Source organism: Aphis gossypii, chromosome X (assembly GCF_020184175.1).
Source record: "Aphis gossypii isolate Hap1 chromosome X, ASM2018417v2, whole genome shotgun sequence".
Classification (NCBI taxonomy): Eukaryota; Metazoa; Arthropoda; class Insecta; order Hemiptera; family Aphididae; genus Aphis; species Aphis gossypii.
Genome location: NC_065533.1, coordinates 44,982,784 through 45,010,612, shown reverse-complemented (window position 1 = coordinate 45,010,612; position 27,829 = coordinate 44,982,784). Strand labels below are relative to the sequence as shown.

The window sequence follows — 27,829 nt, the reverse complement described above, 5'->3', positions numbered from 1 at the left end:
AAAACTGTTTATTATTCGACGCGAATGATCACGAGTTTTCATCTTTATCCTTGGCAAAAACTTTTCACCATATTCGCTTAAAATTGTGTAGCGTTTATGAAATCTTCTGGCTTAAAAAAGAAAAAAAAATAAAGGAAAAAAGAAACATGTACCTATTTTATTCTCTAGATGCACTTCAATACGGCGCAGTATTATTAAACCTTCGTGTACACATATTCGTTCTTATACGGTTCAAAGGCGCGTCAATGTCTTTTACATTTTTAATAATTTGTCTCGCGCAAAGATTTAAAAACTCTTGTGCATCCGGGTATGCATATATGCACATACAATAATATTTGTTTTTCGCCCAAACCACTGACTACGCATGCATTGAGATAAAGCTTAACCCGTATGAAAATGTTATATAATTTTGCGGTCATATTGCGTAAAACGTTGTCGAAAATATCACCTACATATTATGACGAGTAAATCGTAAAATCGTATGGAAAAACTTGTTGAGAAAGTGATAACTCTGTGGTTTGATTAAGACTACGAAAACGCCGACATAATAATTAATTTCAAACTAAAACGCGTTAAATAGAAGGGGAAATATTACATATATATAAAAAAAAAATCCAAAAAAATCCAAAAAAATATAGATCGATTACTTACCGTCGAGAGCGATCGTGCACGAGTAGAACAAGGAGTAAAGGCCCAGCAGCAGCTTAGTGGTCACCGGTGGCCGGACCATGGCTACAATCGGCGTCCTCCGGTGGAGGTCCCTCGTCGGCAGCGGAAGCAAGGATGACGCTCTCCGGAGTCCGTACCAGAGTGTCGGCCGGCGAGACTCGACTTCGGCGGCGTTGGCGATGTGTGCGTAATACCTACGGTTGTCGACGGCAACCGAGTGCGTCGTCGGCATCGGTGTCGGCGACTGCCGTCGTAGGCTGAAGCGACGACGGCGGAGGGATGGGATCCCTCTGCCGCCGCCGCCGGTTCGGTCCGGTGTCCACGTGGTGCGTGCCGCCCGAAACGCACCACCCTCGCCGACGCTGTCGACGGTTGCCGCATGCCTTGTGTGTTTACAACCCTCCATCCCCTCGGTCCACCCGCGGTACACGCACAAACACAAGCGCTCGTGTGAAACGAGAATAAAATTCGAATTTTGAAAACGCTGTCGTTGTCATTATCTAGTTTTAGGTGGTGAAACATCGTCGAAGTACAATTTTTTCGTCATGACTATAATAATACGTACATACCTACCATTAATGATGTAAGCGCCAAACAGTGCTCGGACTTAGCCTCGGCGCGAGTTGTTGTCCTATATGGTGCGACGAGTTGAGGATAGGCATAACTAAAAAAATTGAATAGTAATTGTTTTTCGAGTGTAATATTTATTTTAAATAATTTCTAGGTCGCGACATAATACCGTTTCTAGCAGCGTACACCACGTGTTGTAATACCACCCATACATTATGTGTTTTGTTCGTCGCATAATAATAATATGGCAGTAGGTACCTTATCGAGGTCTTAATGCAACCTTCCGGTGGTGCCTACACTCCCCTTCTCGTGTGCATTCACGTACGTGGTAGACGAACAACGTCGATTGTACTTTTTGTTTTACGACTGTTGAAACGGAAACGCGACAACTGCCAGAGTATTGGTTTGCACTAACCACCTAGGGTGCGTTCGGCATTCAATTGTTTTCTTTAAAACGTTGAATATCTGTAAAACTAAAAAATATTTATACATATATATGTGTTTATGTACTCTTAAATTAAACCTGAGAAAATATAATGGCACTCCAAACACTACCCTATTTGTACCGCTACCACGGAAGTAAAGTGTTGTAGTAATTATCGATACATCAGATTTGTGTCTATTAAATTACGCAACAACTTTTTGCATTATAATAAAATATTGTGAAGGTTTGTTTACGTGACATTCTCAAAACGTTTTTAATTATGCTGCCATTACGCTCCTTGACGTTATCAATGATTTGTGATATCGTTGATCTCAAGTTAATATCAAATTTGCTATCTTTTTTGCGATAACTCTTAAAGACTTTAAAAATAATAATACATTTTCAGTAGAGGTTACTATATGTACTGATGTTAATGTGAAGTTATTCGACTTTCTATAATTACGATAATTTTATTCACAAGTCGTAGCCGATCAAGTAGCCTTCATGCAATAGAACTGTACTTTGAGACATTCAAATATAATATAGTATAATATAATAATTATTATTATTATAATTATAATAATTATATTAGGTATTTATAGTAGGCTTTGTAAGGAGTATGCGTGTCTTTAATAAAATAATAAGGTAAGCAAAATTTACAAGAATAAAACCATTTCATTTTAATTGGTTTATGCACATTTAAGGTTTTGAATAATATGACCCTTTAATCAATTTTATTAGACCATCAATATTATGTCCTGCATTCATTCGTCATTCCTAGGACTTATATGAAAACATTAAATAAATACCCAGCATAGGATTTACTGTGTTAAATTATATCAAACATATTATCTTACATTCAATAGCTGTACACATTTATACTATAACCGATTAGCTAACCAATTTGCAAATACTTTATTGTCTTAACTTTATATTTGATATAAATGTTGTGTAGAAAATACATATAAGAGTATAACCAAACTTAATTATGTAATTGTAACTAATACAATCGCTCAATTTCGTATCAGGCGTGGTGCGCCTATAAATTGCATTAAATACTTACGCGCGCACTTGTGGTAGATAAGCCTACGATAAATGCCCTTAAAATAATTCGATTACCTTTGAATAGTTTAAATAAATTTTTCTAAGATTTCATCTTCTGTCCATATTGTAAAATATTGAATGACAAATTTTGTTATTCGCTATAATTTTAATAGTATTATCCAATACATTTTATCCACTCTAAAATCACATATCATTTCGATTTACAATACTACACATTTTGTACCTGTAGAGTATAGTCTGTATAATAACTCACATGGCTATACATTATACATTTATTGTTTATTATTAATTTATTTTATTGCCTTAATGGTATTCAAATTTTGTGTTTATTGATCTCGTTAAATTTTCAAATATTATTTTTCAGTTATAATATAATGTGATAAAAAATGTTTTGAAGTTCGTAATTGAAGTTATAAATACAAAAATAGATGACTGATTTTAGAAATGTTTTCGCTTTAATTAACCAATTTGAAGACGAATACAAAATCGGTGGCTGCTCAAATAAATATACTGAAGATAGGTATTAAATATTCACTACATTGCTACAAATACGAAAATTAAAATCACTAGTTTTCATGCCTGTTGATTTATTAATTAATTTGAGGTATTATTCTAGAAACGAGTATATTTAACATTTATGTAAAAATAAAACATTGTATCAACTATTAAAAAATACTTTGAACGGATATAACCAGAATTATATGAGATAGGATGAGAAGTAGATGTCAACTTCTATTATTTTCAATATGAAATTTTTTAGTCATTTAAAAATGTTTAGATAGACTAATAATAATATACGTAATTGAGTGGTATAATGATATTACGTGAAAAAAATACTAAATATAGTTATATACAACATTTTACAACCAATTAAATATATATATATAAGTATTTCCTACAATTTAAAATTAAATCATAATAATATAACATTTTGTATTTTTAATTTAATCGTAATATTAAAATGCAATTTTAGTTTTATTCATTGGAATTACCGCATACAAATAATACTCAGTGAAAAATATACCTAGATATTGCATGTTTAGTGCAAATTATAGGTGCATACAAAACTATCGTACACCATAGTCCATAATATATAGATATATATATATTATATATATTATACGAATTAGTATAATATGACATATTGTTGCATATTCTTTGTATCTAATGAAGTAATACTTAACTACGTGAATATAAAATTTCCGCTTCATCAATACTAATTTAAAAAATAAATTTTTAATCATTTCGTAACAGTAAAGTAAAAATTTAAATTTAAACGTGTGGTATGTTCTTAAGTTAATGTATATGTCGTGTACGTAATTAACTATATAATAACTTAACTATATATTTAGATTCAGTTGTTACCTATATATTTATGATTATGACGCATTATAAAAATAATTTTTGTTTTCAATAAATTCAATAATAGTATAATACGAGTACAACAGATCCCTTTGAAAGTTGAAATTATAGTCTATTAAATTAACGCGGCAATTTTGCGTGGCTCGGAGCAGATTTTTTCACGGTAGCTTAGGATTTTTTTTCGTGAAACCAAAAAAAAATTCTTGAGGCACCGTAAAAGCATTTTTTTTACGCATACAGTTAAACGAAGTACCTACTAAACGTATTATCTTCAATATGTGTTTATTTTTTAAAACATTAAACTATAAACATTATTTTACTCACATACTCTATAATATGGGTATAGATAAAATTTTCTATAATTTTTAGCATGCAAAATTTAATACAAAGTTCCTCATAAGTTATTCTCATAATGATTAAAAAATCATAAGAATACATAGGCACAATTTTTTTTTTATTAGCATTTGAAGTTCAAATTTTGACAAAAATTCGTCAAAATCATGAATATTTGCAAATTATTTTATAGTTCAAAATTCATAAAATTGTTTGTATTAAATACAAATATAAATATATATATATATATATAAATTTTATATCTAACGTTAAATATTCTAGACTGACAAATCATCTCCGTTCAAAATCGTTTTTCGTATACAATGATACTTATCATTGCATTCAAATTTAACCTACCCTAGTCCGAGGTCCACCCCACCCCCTAACGTACAGTAGAGCGGTACCTACTTGCCGACTTCTTTTTATTTAAAAGTTTTAGGCTCAAGTTCTATATGTACTTCATATTATTTATTAATTTCAATATATGTATAGTTAATTAGCAGTATTTATTGGTTTAAATTTTAACCAAATGCCATTTTCTGGTATTATTAATAAAGATTTTTGACTGAATCTCATTGGAATATCGGTTTTATCACATGGTTCCACTTCATATTTGGTCAAAAGTTCAGTTAACGCTAATTTCATTTCCATTTCAGCGAATCGTTTTCCTAAAATATCAATGAGTTATTTAATTTCATAAACATTATTTATTATAGAAAAAAAAACTCGAGAAAAACTCGTGCCTGACATTAACTGTTTATTTTTTAGTACAATTACATGAGTAACATAATACATACCTATACATATGCGAGGTCCATCGCCAAATGGCATATAAGTTCCTTTTGGTCTTTTAGCTTTTTCTTCAGGTGAGAATCGATTAGGATCGAACGTTTCTGGATCGGGATAATATCTGTAGTCGTGATGAATAGCATACGCAGGAATAAGAACTTTTGTTCCTTTTTCAATTACTAAAATGTCATCGGGCACTTGGTAATCCTGTGTTGCTTCTCTAAATAGTGTTATTAATGGTGGATACTTTCGTAATGTTTCTGAAAAATAATATTTATATATATTCTGAATTACAAAAATAATAATTTTAGAAATGATAACCAGTATTTACAACATTTGACATGGTTTTTACTTTTTATATTGTATATTCTGTATTTTTACGCCGATTAATTAAGTTTACAGGTATATATATATTTATATTTTGTCAATGATAAAATCGATTATAACGTATATATACTGACCAGCTATTACCATTTCCAAGTAATGTAATTCTTTTAGAAATTCATCGTCAATTTCACCACTATGTCGATTCTTTGTCGCATTCATTTCTTCTCGTACTTTGTCTTGTATTGGTTTTTTCAATGCTAGTTCGTACAAGCAAAAACTCATCGCCGTAGACACTGTCTCAAAACCAACGGCAAATAGGTTAAACGCATTGGCCACGATATCTGTTTCTAAGAATGTCACTAAATATATGAAATAAATTAATTCCTAAATGTTTGATGTTCAATAATAAAAATAAAATAATTTGGATAATTAAATAGGTATAGTAAAAGGTAACTTGTAAGCTTCTCAAACTTTTTCCATTAGTAATCTATATATATATAAATTAATTTTTGTCTATTTGCTTCATTCCTAAACCGAAGATAGTCTAATTTAAAATGGAAGAGGTTAACATTGTGTATTCAAATGTATAGGTTTGTTTTCAAATCTATTTTAAATTATTATTAATATTTTCTCAAAGCGTATATGTACCTACGTATCACTTATATCGTTACCGAGATATTTCGACTGTTGACTCGTCTTATAACGTGATACCAATAACCAACAGGGGCGCGATTACGTACCTACCATTTACTTTACACAGGTTTATTATAATACGTTAATATTATTATATCTTCGTACCCGACGGTTCGGTCTTGTTGACGACTAGGTCGGTCCTGGCTTGGATCAGCGACTGCGCGAGGTCGTCCCTGACCAGGCCTTGCTCCTGCCGGTACCGTAAAATGTCGGTAAACGCGTCTGTGAAGAACTGGACGGCGTCCTGCGGAAAGTCGCTGATGCGAAGTGCGCGCCGAAGGGCCGGCGATATCAGCCAGGCGAGGTCCTTCAACAGGAGTCGAAACGACGGCTGGAACACGGTCTTGCCGTACCGGCGGAACTCGGACTGATCGTCGCCGATGGCGTTCAGCTGCAGTCCGTACGCGCACGTGCCGATCACGTCGGTGGAATATTTACCGAGCACGTCGCGCACCTCCACCGAGCCGCCCGTGGCCGGCACGTCGGCGGCCACGTTGCGCATCAGCTGCTCGCTGCAGGCGGCTATCTGGCCACGCATGTGCCGCAGCTTGCCGGCCGTGAACGCGGGACTGAGCTTTTGCCGCATCACCTTCCACTGGGTGCCCGTCATGTTGAACATGGTGTTGGCCAGCGGGTTCTCGTCCGTGCTGGACGTGTACAGCCCGCGGTCGGTAAAGTGTGCAAAGTCGCCGATCAGCACGCGGTTCACCAGGTCCGGGTCGCACACCAACAGATGCGGCGTGCGCATCTGGTACATGCCGACATACCGGTGACCGCGAAACGCGTCGTAGATCCGGCCGAACATGCGAGTCTGGTGTTCGGTGCCCAGCGCCATGCTGGCTATGTTGCCGAACAACGGCACCGTGGGCCGCACGTACGGCACGCCCCGGTCGCGCCAGTAGCCGAACGTGGCCGTGGTCCAGTGGAACGCGATGGCCGCGAACGACACCAGCAATCCGACCGTCCACCAGCTGGTGGCCAGCTCGAGCAGTAGCTGCAGCACGGTGGACATATCGTCGTCGTGAGGTGGTTCGACGAGTTATCTATGGTCACTGAGCTCCGACCGTACTGCAACAGGATAATAAAATACGGTCTTCACGAGCGGCTGCACATGGCTATTGTGTCGTTGTTTTTGTTATTATTGTTCCAAACGGATTTTTTCGATGTCCTCCTGAACCTCGTCCCTGTCGCCGCGGCGGAATCGCGTGCCACTCGCGATGCGATGACTAGTGACGTCGATATAACGTTAATATAAATCAAACACGAGTATACCTATAATATACTTATGATCGACGTATACGAATCGACTCGATGCGTCGATTAAAGGAGATTATGAATTTCGACGTGGCTTTATACGTCGACGGCATGGTATAGGTCATCGATCGTAAATGACTTACAGTTATTGATAAAACAATGTTTGTGCCGTGTTTAGAAGTATGCGGTCTCATACGTGTATTGCGTTATCTAGAAACTCCAAACGAGTCGACCGCAAGCAGACAGACGCATGATTTCGTGAACCATCCGTCTGCTGCTGCTGTAGTCCCCGTATAATAATAATAAAATAAAGCTACGGATGCTACGATCGGGAACGCGAGTTTTCTATTCCTGCAGGCTGGATCGTCGCCGCCATATTAGTATGTAATATTATATTCACCCGTCATTTTACATCCGATTTATATTTAATAATAAAACGTACCTATATATAATATTATATTATAAATGACAATGTAGATATAATAATAATAATAATGATAATATGTAGGTAGAAGATACACTATATACCAGGGATGGGCAACTCAAAGTTACTAGATTGCCAATTTTTAGAAAATTTAAATCGAGCGGGCCATCGCATAAAAAACAAAAATAAATTCTATTATGAGGTGTTAAAAGCTCTATTTTCATAATCAATTTTACGCTTTTTTGAGGATGTTATTAGAGCACTACAAAAACACGAAAATAATAAATTCAATGACAGGACTTCACTAATGATACGAAGAAACTGATATAATTAAATAGGTCGGTACAAATAGTTATGGTTAAAAGCTATACGTATACATGTACACGTATGTACGTGTGCATTTAATATATTATATAATGTGTATAATGTATACACTATAATATTATGACATTTAGACATTTAACGATGTTCAATACCAGATAACAACTATTATATCGATAACATATAGAATATAAAATATACAGTATAAAACGATTAACTTTTAAAATTGTATGATGTACCTAATTTGGAAAATATGTAGGACAGACTAGAAAAAAGGCTAGCGGTTCACACCCGAAAGTGGTCAAAGTCGCTTAAAAGTTAAAACAACGTTTTATAATTACGTATATTATGTTGCTCTGGTAATACGATAGACCGAGATAGAAATCCATTCGATAAATCGTGAGTTTAAAAATCAAGACATTTTCAACGCATACTTCGGCAGTTCTAAAAAAAAAAATCGAATGGGTACTTTTTCGTTTTTGCCAAATTCGTGAAAAAATTTCTATGCACAGGCTTGAATACCTATAGTCGAAACATATAATTTAATAACTTATATAGTATCTTAGTTTACCTACTATTTCACGAAAATTATAGAAATATATTTTTATTGATTTTATTCAGGAACCGATAAATTTTTTATTTTTTGTTTAATAATTGACATTAACATCGCTAATGGCAGCCAATTAGATTTAATGAAAAAAAAAAAAATTATAACTCATACGCATTATGCAATAATGTAATTTTACATAATATTTTAGATTTTTGTAGTGCATTTATTTTACCTTCTATACAGCTTACAAACTATACTAATAATACATAATACGTATTATAATAATACGCGTATACGTAGGTATAATATATTATTATAGGTAGACAATATAATATTATGCACACACTACACACGTCTACCTACCTGCTGCAGGAAACGTTTATTCGTCGGAGTTTATTTTTTTTCCCCGCCAGACCAATTGATATGCGTGTATCTCCCTAAAACGTCCATTCTTTAAACATTTGTTTTTCGCTTCTCTCCCCTCGTCACGTTTCACCGTTGTAAGTCTCATTTGTATCTAGACCTGGATTGTAAACGAAAAAAGAAATCAAATTAAAAATCGCATATCGTACCGATGACGAATTGCTCGATCATTTCAAAGCGAACTGCTCGTGCAGGATATGTATAATAATATAATATGTATAGGTACTATAAACGCGATGGCATTGAGACGGCGAATTGTTTATATTATTTACTTTTTAAAATGTAAAAATATTACTATTGTTTCTGAAGCACAACAGATTGCGAAATAATTCAAAACCGATTTGGTTATAAATGGAAATTATGTAAGCAATTTTTTCCCTAACAATTTACCCATATTGAAAAGTTATCGTAAAATTAATCAACAAATTTTACACCGATTAAATATTTTTTACTCAAATACTCAATAGATATAATTCATAATTTTAAAATATATTTTCATTTATGGTTATTAAACTATTATGTATCAACATTTAAGTGATGAAGTTAAAAACTTCATACATAACTGTTATAAAATATGAACAACTTAATTAGTCTACAAATTATATGTCTAGCTTAGATAACCTAGTTAAAAACTGATAATATATTTGCACTAAATAAAAATAAAAGAATTAATTTAAGTACTAATTAAAACAAATATTAATTTTTATTATTGGAATACGGATATTTTAATTGGCTTATTAATCATTATCTAGTACCTTATTATTTTTTATCTAAGTTTACTATTTTACTCTTTTAATAATACTCTTTATAAAGAAACAACCGTTGAAAATATAATTATTATCAATATTTTATGAAAAAATCTAATACTACTTACTCACTGATCACTGTATCTGAAGAACTACATAACGTATGAACTTGGAATTTGGAATAGTGGTTCCTCTAATATTTTAATGGCGCGATAAGAAAGGATTTTAAAAAATGTGACGTTTAAGTGGATTAATTATAAATAACTATTAACCACCAATACGTATAGTTAAGGATTGTTCCTAGAAGTTAAGTTGATCGATAAAAATAATCTCACACATCGCGCATACATCAATATTCTTATTCTACAATAAATATAAAAAAAATACACGTGGGCGAAGCCAGGCAGCTAGTTTTAAGTACGTATAATTACGATTCACAAAAATACATATTTGTTATATTAACTTGATATTGTGAATGTAAATCACGCGATTGCTTACATTTGTAACAGGTTCATAAGGTTACTAATATAGAAGTATAAAGTTACCAAATTCACTCTGTGTTCTCTGCATTATAGTGTTGCCTGTGTGTACGTCATATATATCACATAAGCATAGTACTTACATTGTCAGAAGAAAATTTACCTTTCATACTTAGATATGTGTTTAGTTATAGTGAAATATTACTCATTATTATTGTAACTAATTAAGTTGCTTGTATTATTTTTTGATGATCCAAATTCAATAAAAACAACAACAAAATATTTCAGAAAATAACTATTTTTAACAAAAGTTTGATAAATTTAAATTTATCATACCTAAAAGGTTAAACAATTAATAAAATTAAATTTCCATTGGAATGATGATGTATGTCTTAGGTATAGTGTAAGAAAACTAAAAAGAATAAACATTATTACTAATAATTATTTTTTTAATTTACATACTATATAGGTACAATATAATATACATACTATAAAATCGCTATAAACTGATGTTTGAAATGTATTTATTAAATGTAGGTTACTATAAAGTATACAGAAACCAATGATCATGCGTTTCATTTAAAACGGAATTGACCCTTTTTGAGCATCATATCCTTTTGTCCACCAAAGGGTGATTTTTAGCCAGTTTTTAGTCTATACCTACTACTGTTGTAATTCCGTTATCTCCATTATATTATTATATTTAAAGGTATGTGTGTACAAAAATAACCTGTACAAGGAAAAAATTATTTTTACTGTTTTTACATTGAGTTATTATTTAAGCTAAAGTTAATAGTTGTTATAAATAACAGTTTTTAATAAGGAGTGTCGAGTTACGACGAAAAGTTCTCAGCAATAAACATGATATATCACCTATATTGGAGTAATAGAAATTAAAATATAAAAATCACATACAATTTTTGGAAGTTTTTAGTGTTAAGCCAAAATTGTTTATCGTGTTTTACTTTTTATAAATAAATTGTTACATTGGGTTATAAAGTGTAAAAAAATGTAGTTAAGGTCTACTACCTACAAATTAAAATAATACTCAGAATTTGAGAATACACAACAAGTGTTTGTTACCAACAAATTACTGTTTTTAAAATGTTCTTCTCTTAACATGCAATACAAATAAGCAAATATTTGAGTTAATAATTGTAAGTTATAATTTACAGTTATTTAATAAAAATATAGAGATATAATATTCATTATTCAGATTCTAAGAATGTAAGACTATCAGTTTATGATTTGTGTTATATTAATACTTAGTAACTAAAAGTACAACTTATACGACTTATTTGGATTGTTCATAATATTTTTAACTAAAAGTATTTGTAAAGTAAACTGTTAGGTACAACTTTTAGTAGAATATCATTATTATACATAATATATTGGACTATATTATGTATTGTACCTATGTTTGTATTGCTTTATTGGAAATTTCTACAGAAGTCGCAACAACTTTTTAAAATTCAAGTTTCTAGTAATAAAATATAAAATAAAATATTATATAAGTATCTTTACAAATATTCCAATAAAGTAAAACTCAGTACCCGCCTACTTTTGGTTACGCGTATATTGTTTATATTTTTAACAGTAAAAACAGTTGAATTATAAATTCTTAAGTATTTCATATTTTCATTAATTTTTTATTTGATTTCATTCGTATTAACACGTAGTCAATACACAAAATATTAATTATATAAAATGTTTAATTTACATAATAGGCATACTAACATAATAAAATGTTTTGTAAAATTTTAAAAATTTTATTTTTGAAGAATCGAATTTAGGTTTTATAAATAAAACTATCTTTATTAAACTACATAATAATTTTATTATAAAGTAGAACCAATTAAAATGTGTTAAACAATCCATAAAATAAATAATATGGCTCGTGAATTTGTCGGGTTTTTATATATTCTGATATAATATATGAAAAAAATTAAATAATATTTTTTGTCACTCGTACTCGTATGATCAGAATGAATTATTTACATTTTATGAATTTGTAAGTAACAGAGAAGATAATAATGAAGAGCTTCTTAGAAATCTTATTTATCATAATGAGTAATGACAGTGCGACGGTACGTGAGATAATTTGTTGAGAAGGGTGGCGGTCTTCCGGGAATTAGAGCATCGACGAAGAGTGTAAACTATTATTAATCATTTTCTTTTGCTAGCATTATTTTATTTATTTTTTTCATTTCAATAGTTCAAAAGCTAGAAACTAACAAGTAAAAATAATAAAATTTAAAGATCATTGAAATAGTAAAAATGGAAATTTTAATTTAGTATATAGACTATACATATTAAATTCAATTCGTTTTGCTATTTGAATCATTTCACACTACGTGATTTACAAAATTAAAATCATCTAATAATTTACAACAAAGCTATTTTTTATTATAATCAAATAATAATGAATAATATAAAAATAAATGTATAATGTCATGTACTCATGTATGAATATAATAATTGATGAAGATTCCCTATGCATGGTAAAACATTTTAATAATATTCAAGATAATAATATAATAAGATAATATTTTATAATCTTTGTATCCTGTATATAATATTATCTTTATATTTAATCAAATTATAGAATTTGACCAATTTTGAGTATTAATTTTATCATAATAATATTATATTGAATTTCTAACAATAGTTTATGTTTTTATTATTTTTAACACCTATCAATTAATTTAACAAAACTCAATCGAGTGTAGATTAATAGTGTATTATTTAGTACATATAGGTATCTACTCGATTCAATAAAAAAAAGTATTATACACATGTTTAATCACCAATTGCATTTGGTATATTATGCAATTTATAGTGTTTTTAAAACAATGACAATATACTCGTAGATATTTCTATATGAGACTCGAACGGCATAGCATAAGTAATAAACTTGTTAAAAATGTGTGGTGCTTGGAAATAATATTTTAGCTCAGACATGGTATAATAATATGTGGGTTTGTATTATGGACCGACTAAAATGCATTTTTGCTACCCTCTTATATTTGTTGCGTCCCGACTAGGTCGATTCATGCATCAACGTACAAAATGAATACGTCGTGTTGTTCAAGTATAAGTTAATTGTTTATTAAAATAAGTCTTGCACGAATACAAATATTATAAGCTTAATGTAGAATATATAAAATAAGATGGTGAGTGGTGTTACGACCAGCCTCAGAAACTGATATCAAAATGACTTGAGTGGTGTTACGACCTGCCTCTGAGTGTCATAGATATCCCTATTCGTTGGTTATACAGTAACCGTCTGTCGAGCTCTTGTCTCGATCCCTCTTATATATGATTTCTTACAAGAGTGGGCGGTGACTTCGTCATACGAGGGGTCCCGGAACGACTGCTTGTGTATTCTTACCCATGATTCTTATCGAATCGTTAAGACACCGAGTTTCGACTTTTGCAAAGAGACGTGTGAATTTACTTTAATTGTCAAATTATTATATTAATATAATATTCTACTCTCTCGTGTCCTGTACTCGTGTGCCTGTGGTATTAATTTTACAAGTTAGGAAATTTGACATTGTATGATCTTATGCATATAAAATAATCGATACGGACAGTATAGGTCCGTAACATATTTTAGGGTTAGTCTTAATTGAACTTTCCCTTGGACTATAATACTAGATATACAAGCTATACCCAAGTATATCTACCCTATTGTTGGCCAGTTCTACGAGATTTTTAGATTTATATCGAGTTGTTATTATTTTTCTTTTTTTTTTTTGCAGCGTTCCCCACTGGGCCGGCATATGGCCACGTCCTACGAGTTAATTTTGTTTCGCAATCAAAAGTGACGGCGGTGTTATAAATCGTACGTATGAGCTCGACGCGCGGGAAGGGTTCCTATACACAGCAGCTATCCGTACGACGCAAGACAGCGACAATGCCGCGCGTACAAATGCATTCAATATAGGGTCGCGCAATGTCTTCTTTTCAACTTACTCCGATAAAATCCAAAAGATACTAACCCCTCGAAAAGATTAAAAAAAAAAATAAAAAAAAAATACCATCGTATAATAAGGTCTCAATATTTTGATGATGAAGGCACATAATATACATGCAAGTTTATAATATACATATACAGCTGAATAATGGGGTGCAATCAGTCTGCAACCACAAAAGCTGACAACAGCATTATAACTTTATCCATTCGCATATATTCAAAATAGTACATTTGAAACGCGTAAATAACACATGATCACGTTCGATTCGTATTGCTCTACCCTTATACTTACAGCGCGTATACTTTATTTAACTACTGCTCACTTGATACAACATTTTTATTTTTTTACAATTCAAAAATTGATTACAAAATTATTTATTTTAATAAGTTTCCAAATTATAAATATGGAAAATTAGTTTTATCCAACTACTGGTAATATTAACTATATATTATCAATTACCATAATATTTATAATATTATATAATATTACTATTATAATAGTATAATATCATAGTTATTATTAAAGCATTTTGATTAAATTGATTATGACCGATTAGCTTTCCTATTTATCTATTTAAGTCAACGGGGGTTTTTTTTTTTAGCATAACAATGTATAGACGCATATTATATTACACTGGCTGTGAATATTCAAAAATTCTTAACGACTTTTTTATATATAATTCAATTGTTTTGCTTTGTACATACCTAATTTAAAATAATATAAAACTTATTTCCTTTCATATTTAGTGACACTCATTCTATCGTATGGTTAGCCGTTAGCACAAAGTCCTTTAAAAAAATTCTTTGTAATATACCCCTTCGAAATTGCACTGCGAATAACATCTCCTCGTTTGATAGTGACACACACCATTTTATTCCCTTGGCGGTTGTTTCCTTCGCGTAAAATTAAACAACAAAAGGTCCTGTTCTTTGTCTGGATCCTTTTTTTTTTGGTCTTCATTCAAATTGACAATCGTTTATCATTTCAGTTACCCCCAACATCAGACGTAGTAGAGTCATGCACACACCAAAATATTCTAAAAATGGTATGATTTTTATTCAATTTATTTTAAAAAGGATTTTGTTACAAACTTAATTATTTTATATATTCTTCCAGGTTCAGTTAATACAAACGATGAAGATTTAAGTAAAAAAAAATAGTTTAAATATAGTTAAAAGTTAAAATGGAATTCAATCTAAAATATTCTATAAGGTACCTATATATTTTATTATACACAATATTTCTATACATTCTATGATTTTTTTTAGAATAAAACATTGCAAAAACTAACAAATTCAAGTCAATTTATACAACTGCATTTATAATTTATTTTAAAAAATAACTAGAAAGCAGAGAGTTAGATCCATAGTATTTTTAAATCATGCTGACATCATGCATTATAATTTATAGGTACATAAATTAGTATTTATACCAATTCGAAAATGTTATAGGTAAACTTATTTAGAACTATTGATTTAGAATTTTTTATAATTACTAGGTATCTTACAAACATACTATAAATTTACACATTATATTACTAAAATAATACGGTTTTATTTTATATTTATGAATCTTGAAAAAAACTATTAAATCTAAACAATGAAAACTTACTTGTCATTTATTTTTCATCAGCGGTTTTTCAAAATCAACATCATGTATACATATATATTTAAATATATTTAATAGAATATAAATAGGTATTTAACAATAAAATCATGTTAATCATTAATTTCATTAATTAAATATTTAGTAAACAAATAATTCAAATATTTATGTTTATTATAGGAAATCATTCTGATACATTTATGTAAGAATAAGATAGAATATTTATGCAATGAATCACCTAATACAAAAATTAAACCTAACAATTAATAATCTATAATTTTTAATTCTAAATGTAGATAAATTGCATTAGAATATACTTTTTAAAAATAAATAGACAGAAAAACATGTATGATATATTATTAATACACTTTCAATAATGTATTATATAAAGAAACTAATTCTTATTTTTTTTTCAATTAATTATTCTTAATTTTACAAAATCCACTTATTTTTAACTAATGTAACATCTCAAAAATTATTCGATAAAATTAATTAGAAATATACGTTTTAAAAGACCTTCCACAGTAACAAAAACTCGAATGGAAAATTAAAATAATATTGTTAACATTGCATTAATTTATATAAGTACATAAATAAGTTTCTGGGTATTTCAAAGCACATGGACTACTACAAGTACAAGCTGTTCCAAAGGCTTATACACATTGTGGAAATTGAACGAATGGACCGCACTGACTTTCGTATAAACGTTCGCGTATCACTTTCATCCCAAAGTTAACCAACATTCATTACCCTCAAAGTCTGAATTATGAATTAACGTCACACCTGGGGGTCTACTGTCGTCAGTTACTCAGATGCATTTAGTTAGTAATGTTATTATTACCTCGTGATGGAAAACTTTATTCGTGGTAGTATCTTTGAATGTGTCAATTTACGCGGATATTAAACACGCGTACATTGCGGCAAATTATTAACATTCAAAGCTATAAAATTAAATTTAATATCTTAAATGTAAATAGATAGATAATGAATAGGTACAGCAGCGTGTACGTGTACACTGTACAGTCATATATATATTAAAGCAATTGGTAATTTAATTAAATATCAATATAATAAGTAGATATTTTAAAAATATTTTGTATTAAATTTTTCAAAAATAATGCCTATGATTACAAATGTCTTATTTTTTTTTGTATTTATACATAATACGTATAATATATAATATGTGTGTGTGTGTGTGTGTGTGTGTGGTGTGTGTGTGTGTGTGTGTGTGTGGTGTTGAATATGTCACAGGTTTATGAGGGTTACAAAAGCGGACAATTCCATCTACTATAATATTCGCACAAAAAAGTTTATTTGTCATATATATTATATATTATAAAAAACATACTATACCTAATAAATTATATATAACAATATTAATAATATTTTTAAAAAATAAATTTTTATTTTCTTCTTTTTTTTAGTGGTATATATATTAATAATATTATTATTTAACATTAGTGTAGGTATACTTACAAAAAAATAAAATAAGTATTTTTATGAATGTTGTGCAGGTAATATATTTTTATTTTGTTTAATTTAACCAATGAATTGTACGTGTATCAACGACGCTTTTTAAGAATTTATGCACGACTACTAAATTAAAAATGTGGATAAATTATAGTCTGTTCTATAGTTCAATGTAAAAATTGTGATTAAGTTTATTGGTAATAATTTATCATTAAAATCTTGTGCATTGGTATTCGGCCTACGTAATTTTAACTTGATTTTTTTGATTTGAACTTTTCAAAAATTTTTTAACGACACATTGACCATATTATATTTTATGATATTCTCAAATGTATGTCCTTCGCCACTTTAACTAAACTAATCCGTTTCCTCAATTTAAACAAATTGAATTATTAATATAAGACGGAAATTTAAGAATTGCTTCTATTCACCACCTCTATTTAACCTAAATGTAGTACTGTAATATCCAATTATCTCTCACTCCCCGCAAATCAGTGGATTAGAGCGGTTATTGGTGGAAATTGAAATCAACGAGGAAATTATGCAAAATGTCATTACTCGTAATGAATATTTCGGTAGTCACTAATCTTGTACAATTCGTACAATTACAAACGAATATTTACCGCTCTCCTGCTGTGTCAACTGTAAAATATGTTCAAGTAACATTTTCAACGGAAATAAAATAGCGAAATTTCTTTAAATGTATGTAATACACTTAAAATATAGTAGTTGTATTTTCCTCCCAGTTAAGCCCTATTAACTGTCAATTAAATACAATTGAAAAATCGAACCACTACAATAAGTCGCAATTTTTATTTTTCGATTAATTTCTAGAATAAGTATTTTAAGAACTTTGAACAAATATGTGTTTTATAAATAAGTTATCAATAATATATATATATTATATATATATATATATATTATATATATATAATATATATATATTATAACAATTATTAAAAAAAGTTAAAATACTTTAAACTATTCGATTGACGAGTTTAAAAAAATAAGCAAAATGCTGGTCATAAAAATGTTTACACGCAATTTAAAACTTCTGAACGACGAAACGTGTTCACAGACTTATCAATAGTTATGTGCATGAGTGTGATCTAGTGCTCTACTCTGTGTGTTGTTCTCTACACGAAGAATATTTCCAATTCCAATTGTTTTGCTATATAGGTAAACAAGACAGGCCCAATTTCGGACATTCACGGGTTGATAAATTAGTTCGCATTATGCGGCACCAGATTACGGGCGACCAATATTAAGTTAATGACATCAATTTGATGGATGGTCGGAAAATGTCGCGGACAGCTATAGAAAGATCTCTCTGCACGTATAAACGGCTTCCATTGTGATATTGGATTGCATTGTACTGGACTGCAAGTGCTGTTTCGACTAGAGGGAGAGGTCATCCAGGCCATAGTTTAGAAAGGGTGGTGTAAATGGAGATGAGCGTGTAAGGACATCGCTGGTTGCCGAGAAAACGTCGGGTCAAAGTACATTTGTAATCAATCAGTAGTCCTTTTTGGGTGGACGGCCAAATGCGTGGAACCGGAGATTTGGAAAAACTTGAAGGGGAGGTACGATCTCTAGGTGTTATTTCTTATCAAATCCCAGTCACGTCATTCGCATTACACCCCTGCAGCGGAACTATGTGCGGTTTCGTCAAAGTCGTTTTCGGCTGTCTTCCGAAAGACCTTTCTTGACCCAACAATTAGAAAGGGATCGTTGTTGTGCTTTTTGAAAGTAATTAAACTCAGCAATATCGTTTATGTTTCAGTAGACTTTGTGTAGACTCACAATATACTTTATAGAAACATTGTGACAGTCATCAGATAATAGTACAAACGTGAGCTAAATAAAATAGATACTTTGCTAAATATGACACAACCTGAATGATTTTTTTAAGAATTGTTCTGATGTAAATAACACTAGCTATTTGTATATACATTTTTATAAATCGCATTGAACATTTTTTAAGTCGACTACTACAATAATATATTTTTTTCTAACCTATTTTATTCTATGTTTTGTAGTTAAAAAAAACAACTAATACTACAATTTCTAGTTTTTAAATTATAAGCTTGTTATAAAAAAAAAGCTCGTTAAACCAAAAGTTTCAACCATATTTATATGTTTTTTTGTTTTTATTTTTTAAATACACCCTGCACATCACTCTATATCTATTATGTCAATAATAATTTATCAATACAACTTGGAATAAATATATATTATACGGAGATTGTTATGTCAAGCAAATGTGCGAACTTAATACGTATAAGTAGAAGCTATACTAAATATTATTGATCTACTTAATATTCAACTGTGGTAATAAGTTCATTTAAGATAGTTTTACTACTTAGGTAAAATAATAAGAACTCAAAAAATTATTTTCTCATAAACTTTGGCTTTATCAAAATTAATATCGAAATTGGAAATATATATTTTATTTTGATTTAATCAAATATTAACATTTCTCAAAAAAATTATTTATAGTATTTTAAAATTCCTGTTTATTAGATTTTAATAAATGGTTATTATTGATTATTATCATTACCTAATAAATTGGATTATTGTGTTATATATACGTGTTGTAAATTTTCTATATTTTTTGAATAAATGAAAAAATGAATCTGGTAAAAAAAAATAGTTGTAAATTAATTATACAATAAACCACACGCACATCGCATACAATTTAAAATAAATTATAAATTAATATTATAGTTAATATATGATTAAATACAGATTTAATTTAAGAGTATATCTATAGGTCTTAAATAAAATTCTAATAATTGAATAAAAAACTTACTTTTTTTTACCTGTATAAATTTGAATAGATAAATAAAGATTTTACATTAAAATGTAATATACATTTATTTCAGTGAATACACTTCTACACTTATACATCATTTGTAATAATTATTTGTACATTGTGCAAAGTAAAATGCTGTATAACATACTGTATAATAAAAAAAATATTATTCTGTTATAAAATTTATCTAATTTATTAAAACGATTATAAGAGATAAATAGGTATTCCTTAATTTTTAAATTATTAAATATTTTTTGTCTACAAAATATAGATACCTATGTATTTTGGTGAATATAATATGATCATTGTATTTTTTTTTATAATAATAAAACGAACATCATCATTCAAGCTTATAAAACATTAGGAATGCTATTACATTTTTATCAAAATTATTGTAAAATAATCATCTAAATTTATATTTCAATAAACATCAAACAATTAATATCAATAGAATTATAAATTTAATGATTTATAATTTATATTTTTTTTATATTTTTAATAATTTTTAAGGTATTTAAATTTGTGTCCCAATAATAATTACTCATATAAAATATAATAATTAATGGACGAGGAAAATTAATACATATTTTTGCATGTTTAGTATGGTCGTATTTATTGTACTTAAGCTGATATAATAATTAAATTGATCAATGTATATAACTTGGTATTATGGTCAAACATAAATTTTATTTTTATAAATACAATCATAATTAAATATAGTACAAAATACTATACGTTCACCGATCATTAATTATATTCGAAAGTTTTAAAAAATATGTGATTGTAGCAAATAACACACGAATTTCTACTATTGAATGTGAATTTGTATTACTATAAAATAACAATTAATGCATGCAAAAAATAAATAAATAATTTTTAATTTTTAATCTCAATTATATATTACTTATATCAAGACAATCAGCTAATCACTGATGTATTTCAATAAATAAATATTTTAATTTCAATTATATTTTTTTATGTATATTTAAAAATTAAAATGCATATTTTTGCATATTTTAGTAAATAAAATGCATATTTTACAATTTCTTACTACATACAATTCTGAATTCCTAGCCCTGATTATAACCATAACTCTTATTCTACTGTACTTATTAATATTTATTTGTTTTAAAATTATAATCCATTGCTTCTATTTTGAAAAGGATAAATCCAATTGACGTTAAAGATAATTGAATACTGTGTATACCTACCTTTTATAATGCCATAATTTAATTTTGAAAAAGTGTCATATTATAATAATAGGAATTTAAATTGTTATAACCAAAAAAATCACCTGATGTAAAATCCACAATTGATATTACATATTTATGAATTTCAATATTCAATTAAATTAAAAAGATACAGATATTTAATATCAAATACATAACCAGTTGAATTGAGTAATATTATGATACACGGTAAAACAGTTTTCACGTTTATCTTAGTATTCGGAGAACAAAAGTGATGAATATTAATTTAAGCGTCTTTCTTAGTGGGCAATTTTAAAATTATTATAATATAATGATCGATTGTGATCAATGGGAAATAATAAATAATGTTATAACAAAAACAGTAAATGTTACTCTCTAAAATACTGATGTTAGCAGTTTTATTAACAGCAGAGACATCTTGTGTTGAATTTTCCGAATACCGCCACTAATTTCGAATATTTAATGATGTACAACAGACGTATTTAACCGCATATTATTTCAAGAGTAAAAGATAGATGTCGATTGTCAATACGTTAAAATATACAAATTTACTATAAAACATTCTTCAATTACTATTATTACAATACTAAAAATCGTGTAAGTCTTTTAGGCAGTGCTGTAGTGAAGGGTTACTGCGGTATACGCCATTACCTACTGATCATTACGAACGAACACCGTATACCTTTTGATTTATGGTCGTATACTCTCTGTTGCAATGAAATAATATGACATTATACATAAGTATATATATATTTTTTTTAATAATAATTAAAATAAAATATATTATAATAATTAGTAAAAAATAAAAAGCAATCAATTAAAAATCAACAAAAATACAACAATATTTAAAAAAAATAAATAAAAATATTTTGTTTTTATTTTAATTTGTTTACAATAGGTATTTTATATTTGTATACCAAAACACCTAATGATAATTGGTTATGGCTTATAGCTTAAATAGTATACCCTCTGCTTTTTTACGACTACAGACTACAGTACTGCTTTAAAGTATTGGAATCGATTTATTTATTCATTTAATTTATTATTAGTGAATACCTACTGTTTCACACATCGTACACAAATGATTATTTTGTTTTACTCAGTCAATAAAGCTCAATGATAAAATATGATCAAAAGTACAGTTGTGGCTTATACTGATAGGTACTTATAACTACATCTTAAATGTTTGATTTGTTTTTCAGGCCAGCTTACATTTTTTTTTTTAATTTTAACAGATCAGAAAATTATTTTAATCATTATCAAAACTGCACTAGCTGTACCTGTGTAATGAAATTATTTAAAAAAATAACCACTGTAATAAACACGATTGAAAATTTAATTCCACTGGGTTGGGCTTATAACTTGGTCGTCAGACGTAATAAAATAAAATACTAATTATTAATTATAATATTGAAACAATGAAAATTAATGCAAAAAATTGCAGTCGACCCTGCCAGGATTCGAACCTGGAATCTTCTGATCCGTAGTCAGACGCGTTATCCGTTGCGCCACAGGGCCAGTTATTTCCTCCGGTCATTTTTTTATTATTTAAATCATTGGATAACAGTGACAATTTTTGTTAAAATTAATATTATATGAGAACCATTGGTGTAGCTAGGATTTTCTGAAGAGGGGTGTTCATTATAAACATTAAATATTATTTATAATACATACAAACTAAAACTTTTATTTTAATTAATACCTATGCATATTGCATACGTATATTATTTTATATTTCATATTGTATTAACGATTTACCTATGTTCCTATTTTATTATATATATATATTATATATATATATATATTATGTAATAATAATGTAATATATGATACGGCTCAAGGGGAGGTGTCATATCTACCAAACACCCCCCTTATATACGCCACTGACGAGAACATACCATTATTATACATTACATAACATACATTATTCAATAGGTAATGGATTTTTTGGAAATTACAGACAACAGTAAAAAAGAAATGTATATAATGTTGTCTCAAGAAAATTATTTTACTTTAGGGTAACTTAATTAAATTGCACAGTGAATTGTCAAATTACCTTTCAAAATTGATATTAGATACATTATTCTTAAGTCTTAAGTTGGATAGGTACCGTAAAACTGGGTAAATTACAACAATTCCGAAAGAATTTGTTAAATCTATCATCTATGTTTTTCTATTAAGTAAATGATATTTATAAATTAAGTTCATAGAAAACATAATAAGGTTGCTGCCTTACTGATTAGGACATTATTCTTTTATGAAATAAAAATATATTACAGTTACCGGCCATCTTATGAGTAAAAATCTTAATTCAGCAATCACATGATGACAAATTAAATTATCAATAAAAGCAAAATATTTTCAGGAATTAGATGAAAAATATGGAAAAGTAAGTAACCAATGCTGTACAATAAGTTGTAGTTGTTGAATGTAGATATTTTAAGTTAGGTATAAATTATAATTATCGCAGAGGTATTGCGAAAACAGTTTCCGCTGCGGCACGGCGCCATCGGTTCCAAAATGAAAATTAGGTAAGTAAGTTTCTATAATGTACCTACTTGACATTTGTTAAATTTGAACTGTAATATGAATATAATATGATAATCAATCATAATCATTATTCATTGCAAATGTAAAACCATTTTGATTGAAGACAGATGTCAGATAGCCTATACTACTATAAATAAGTCTATTATGATACATTTCTATTTCTATTAGTGTAATTAATTTTTATCAATTTATCATTAGTACCTACATAATACAGTAGGTTTAATTTTTTTTTTTAAAACATTGAAAACATTTTGAAAATATCCTTGTGAATATGAAATATATAAATATATCTACTTAAAAGTTTCAAGTCCTCACGAATAATATTATTAAGTAAGATTAATTAGAATAAAAAAGGTAAGTAACTAAAATAGTTATTCTTCATCTAAGTATCTAATTTCATCCAAAATTGAACTTAAAATGTTTATAACAAACAATTATATTTATAGGTACTTTACGTTTTGGTTACAGTATGAAGTACTTATACAGTTACAGTATGACAAACCTTGTACTCAATTTTTAAGCGTCAGACTTAAAAGTTGAAGATTTTATAAATTTTTACAACAGAATAATTTGTAAATGTTTGCGATTTTGATGAATTTGACAACATTTAAATTTTAAATGCTTGTAAAAAAAATTGAGTATGTGAAAATTTAATATTTTATAGTACTTAACTATAATAAAAATTTTTGAGGTATTTTACATACGAGTACATTGAATTTACAAATTTCTAAACTGAGCGAAAATTGTTATTGTTAGGTATCTACTTATAGAAAACAAAATTAAAATAATCAAAAATATTAAATTTCTAATTTCTATAAATAAATAAAAAGAGTTGAAATAATCGAAATACTCGAAATATTTTGAAAAATTATATCATATACGATATACCTATAGCATATACCCTTAAAAAATGTTGATGAACTATTCAAGTATCTACGATAATTTGTTTTGAAGTTATAACTAAATAAAAAAAAAATCATTTCAGAAGAAAAAGTTATGTTACATATTATGTCCAATGTCGAAAACTTTTTAACTTTAAAATTCAAACAATCATTAAAAAATGAATTAACTTTCCAGACAAATTTTTAATCATATAGGTATAAATAAACTCATAAAGAATCTTATAATAGATGTAAAAAGGAAAAATGTTAAAAGTTTAAAAACTATAAAATAATTTACAAACGGTCATCATTAAAAAAATATTGTACATTTACTTTCAATTTTTTTTTTCATATTCTATTACCTAATAGATAAAATAATAATAATGATTCAAGCTTTTTGGCAAAGCAAAAAAAATTTTATTGACAATTGAAGGGTAGTGTTATGAAGTAGGTAATCTCGATTTTTTTCAATATTTATTATTGAAAAAAACCTAAAAACTTCAAAAATGTCAAATGTTTTTAAATAGCTCAATAAGAATCCAAATATTTTGAATATTATATCATATTATTTAGAAAATATAAATACAACGATTTGAACATATCAACATTTAGCGATAAGTCTATGGATAGATATTTGTTTTTGAATTACACCAAATGTCGAAAATTTATTTTGCATAAGAATTCCCGTTAGGTGCCCAAACTTTTTCAACTTTCGGGCCACATTTAAAATTTATATTTATACTGCAGGACGCATATACTTCATAGTTTTAGATTCTGAACGTGATGAATGTATTGATTTTACAGTGTTGGGTGTTTTGTTTTTGTGTCTATGTATCATAGCATATTAATTATTAACTTGTCGAAATAATGCTTCAATTTCAAAATTGAAAATTGAATAATAAAATTATAAGGTTTTTTATAAGTAATTCTTATTGTAGTTAAAAAAAAAAGTCAAAAATCATTGGTCTCAATTGTTTATTATAAGCGTTTAAAGTTCAAATTTTTAAAATATATGTCAAAATTGCGAAAATGTACAAGGAATTTTGTAGTTGAAAATTCATTAAATTTTTGCATTTACATCTAAGGTTAAAACATTTAGCACTAAGTTTTTCTTCAAATAGCTTTAAAGAAAACTCGAAGTCTCATTATAGAAAAAATGCTATGAGCGTTTGAGTTTTAAATTTTTACGCAATCGCGTAACGATAACGATTTATCCTCAAACGGTTTGTAATTAGTTATTACTGTATTTAGCGTACCTATTAAATAAGTATAATTCGTAGGTAAAGATACTTAAAAATTTCACTAGTTATTTAGACCTTTTTTACAAAATGTAATATTCAAAATATTTCTTTTATTTTAAGACTATTTATAGACATTTAAAATAATCGTTTTTGTTTAGTTTTTCTATAGGTATATAAATATCGATGAAATTTTTTAAACCATCTTTTTCACTATCCACTAGAAGATGTATCCTAGGCTGTAAAATCATCACCGTTCAGAATCGTTTTTTGTATATACAATGATACCTATTTAACATATGCATTATAGCAGAGATTTACTCACTTGCAGACCACTCATTTTTTAAATTATAATTTTTATTTATATTTTATACCTATACAAACTTTTAATTTTTATACAATGGTCACGGGCTGGTTAAAATACTTCCGCGGGCTGAATCTGGCCATCGGGCTGTGGGTTGAGCACGCCTGTCCTAAACATAAGACAATTATTAAGATATTTTTCAATTAGACTTCTGATAAAAACCAACTAGATTTAATTCGTTACCAATTATTATCACAACAATTAAATTTATTATCAATAAGTTCTTAAAATGTGCTTAAAAAATGAAGTAATTACTATTTAAATTAGTAATTTTACTACCTATAAAAAAAAAGAACTTAAATTAAGTATAAATTATTAAATCAAAAATCAATTTAATTACAATATAACTTGTAACAGTTTTATGAAATCTTAATACTAGGAGTGAGTTTATTCTTTTTTATGTATGAATGTATTAAAAGGATTATGCGTAATATATATTGAAGATAGAATAGATATCACTTTACCTTTCGTAGAACTTGTGATTTGAAATACCTATTCTTCTTGAATTGTGGAGTGAATTGATAATTTAGAAATTAACAAAATACAAAAAAAAAAGATATACTTGAGACAATATTTTTAATTTAATACCCTGAATCCTAAACTTTTTATCTCTACTATCCACTTGTACAAAAAATAATAGACACCACCCTCCCTCAGAGAAAATATATTGGTACATAAGTAGGTACGCAATAAAAAATAAATTAAGTTTGTAACTTTCATTGCCCTCTGGATAGCCCCATCCAACCTTGGGAGACGCTGATTTAATCAAAGATGCATTAATTTAGAACGTGTACAGTAATGGATTATGAACTTGGTGTGCGACTGAGCGCCTTATTGTATGTTTTATAAGTTTTTATAGAAGATGTGTCGGTGACATTATTTGTGTCTGGTTGTATCGATATCTGATAATCTGATTTTTCAATTCTAAATGTCAAAACTAACTAGACTATTATGTCAAATGATAAATATGTACCATTAAATATAATTATAATGATATATTATATAGATATAAAACTTTTTTACAAAAGCTGCATTACAACTACTACAAATTGAGTAATATTAATAAGTAGCAAAAAAACATAGGAGTGATTATAATGAATTTTATGTTATTTGCTCCAGAAAGCATGTAATTATAAATTAGGCAATAGATAATTTAATGAAACACTCATGACGGGTTCTTTTAAAAACCACTTAAAAAATTATTTGTGATATCAATAAGAAATAAAATTGTAAACTTACAATTGAATTAGTAAAAATTATGTTAGAGTAAATAGGAAATTTTGACA

The 27,829-nt window shown here is 28.4% G+C and overlaps 2 protein-coding genes and 1 non-coding gene across 3 annotated transcripts in view; all 3 read right to left on the bottom strand.

Moving 5' to 3' along the window:
- The window catches only part of LOC114129278 (uncharacterized), a 49,253-nt gene extending 48,100 nt beyond the window's left edge, over positions 1-1,153 (bottom strand). Inside the window, exon 1 of the mRNA XM_027993964.2 lies at positions 652-1,153. Within this exon, the coding sequence (XP_027849765.2) occupies positions 652-1,075 (424 nt within the window). The 5' untranslated portion in view covers positions 1,076-1,153. The remainder of the gene's footprint in view (positions 1-651) is intronic.
- Positions 1,154-4,910: 3,757 nt separating this feature from the next.
- Positions 4,911-7,520, bottom strand: LOC114129418 (probable cytochrome P450 6a13). Its single transcript, XM_027994144.2, has 4 exons — positions 6,338-7,520; positions 5,674-5,898; positions 5,221-5,472; positions 4,911-5,091 (listed from the first exon to the last, which is right to left on the bottom strand). Exons 1-4 carry the CDS (start codon positions 7,242-7,244, stop codon positions 4,916-4,918), a joined length of 1,560 nt encoding a protein of 519 aa, XP_027849945.2. The 5' UTR covers positions 7,245-7,520; the 3' UTR covers positions 4,911-4,915.
- A 15,435-nt stretch (positions 7,521-22,955) lies between these two features.
- On the bottom strand, positions 22,956-23,028 carry Trnar-acg (transfer RNA arginine (anticodon ACG)). The gene has a single exon. It is a non-coding gene; the product is annotated as a tRNA-Arg (tRNA).
- Positions 23,029-27,829: the final 4,801 nt, after the last annotated feature.

Excerpts from the sequence above, each read along its gene's own strand:
- LOC114129418 (XM_027994144.2), bottom strand. The coding sequence starts at position 7,244 with ATGTCCACCGTGCTGCAGCTACTGCTCGAGCTGGCCACCAGCTGGTGG. Across the intron at positions 5,899-6,337 it reads CAACAAGACCGAACCGTCGG|TGACATTCTTAGAAACAGAT; the intron begins GTACGAAGATAT and ends TCATATATTTAG. Across the intron at positions 5,473-5,673 it reads CTTGGAAATGGTAATAGCTG|AAACATTACGAAAGTATCCA; the intron begins GTCAGTATATAT and ends ATTATTTTTCAG.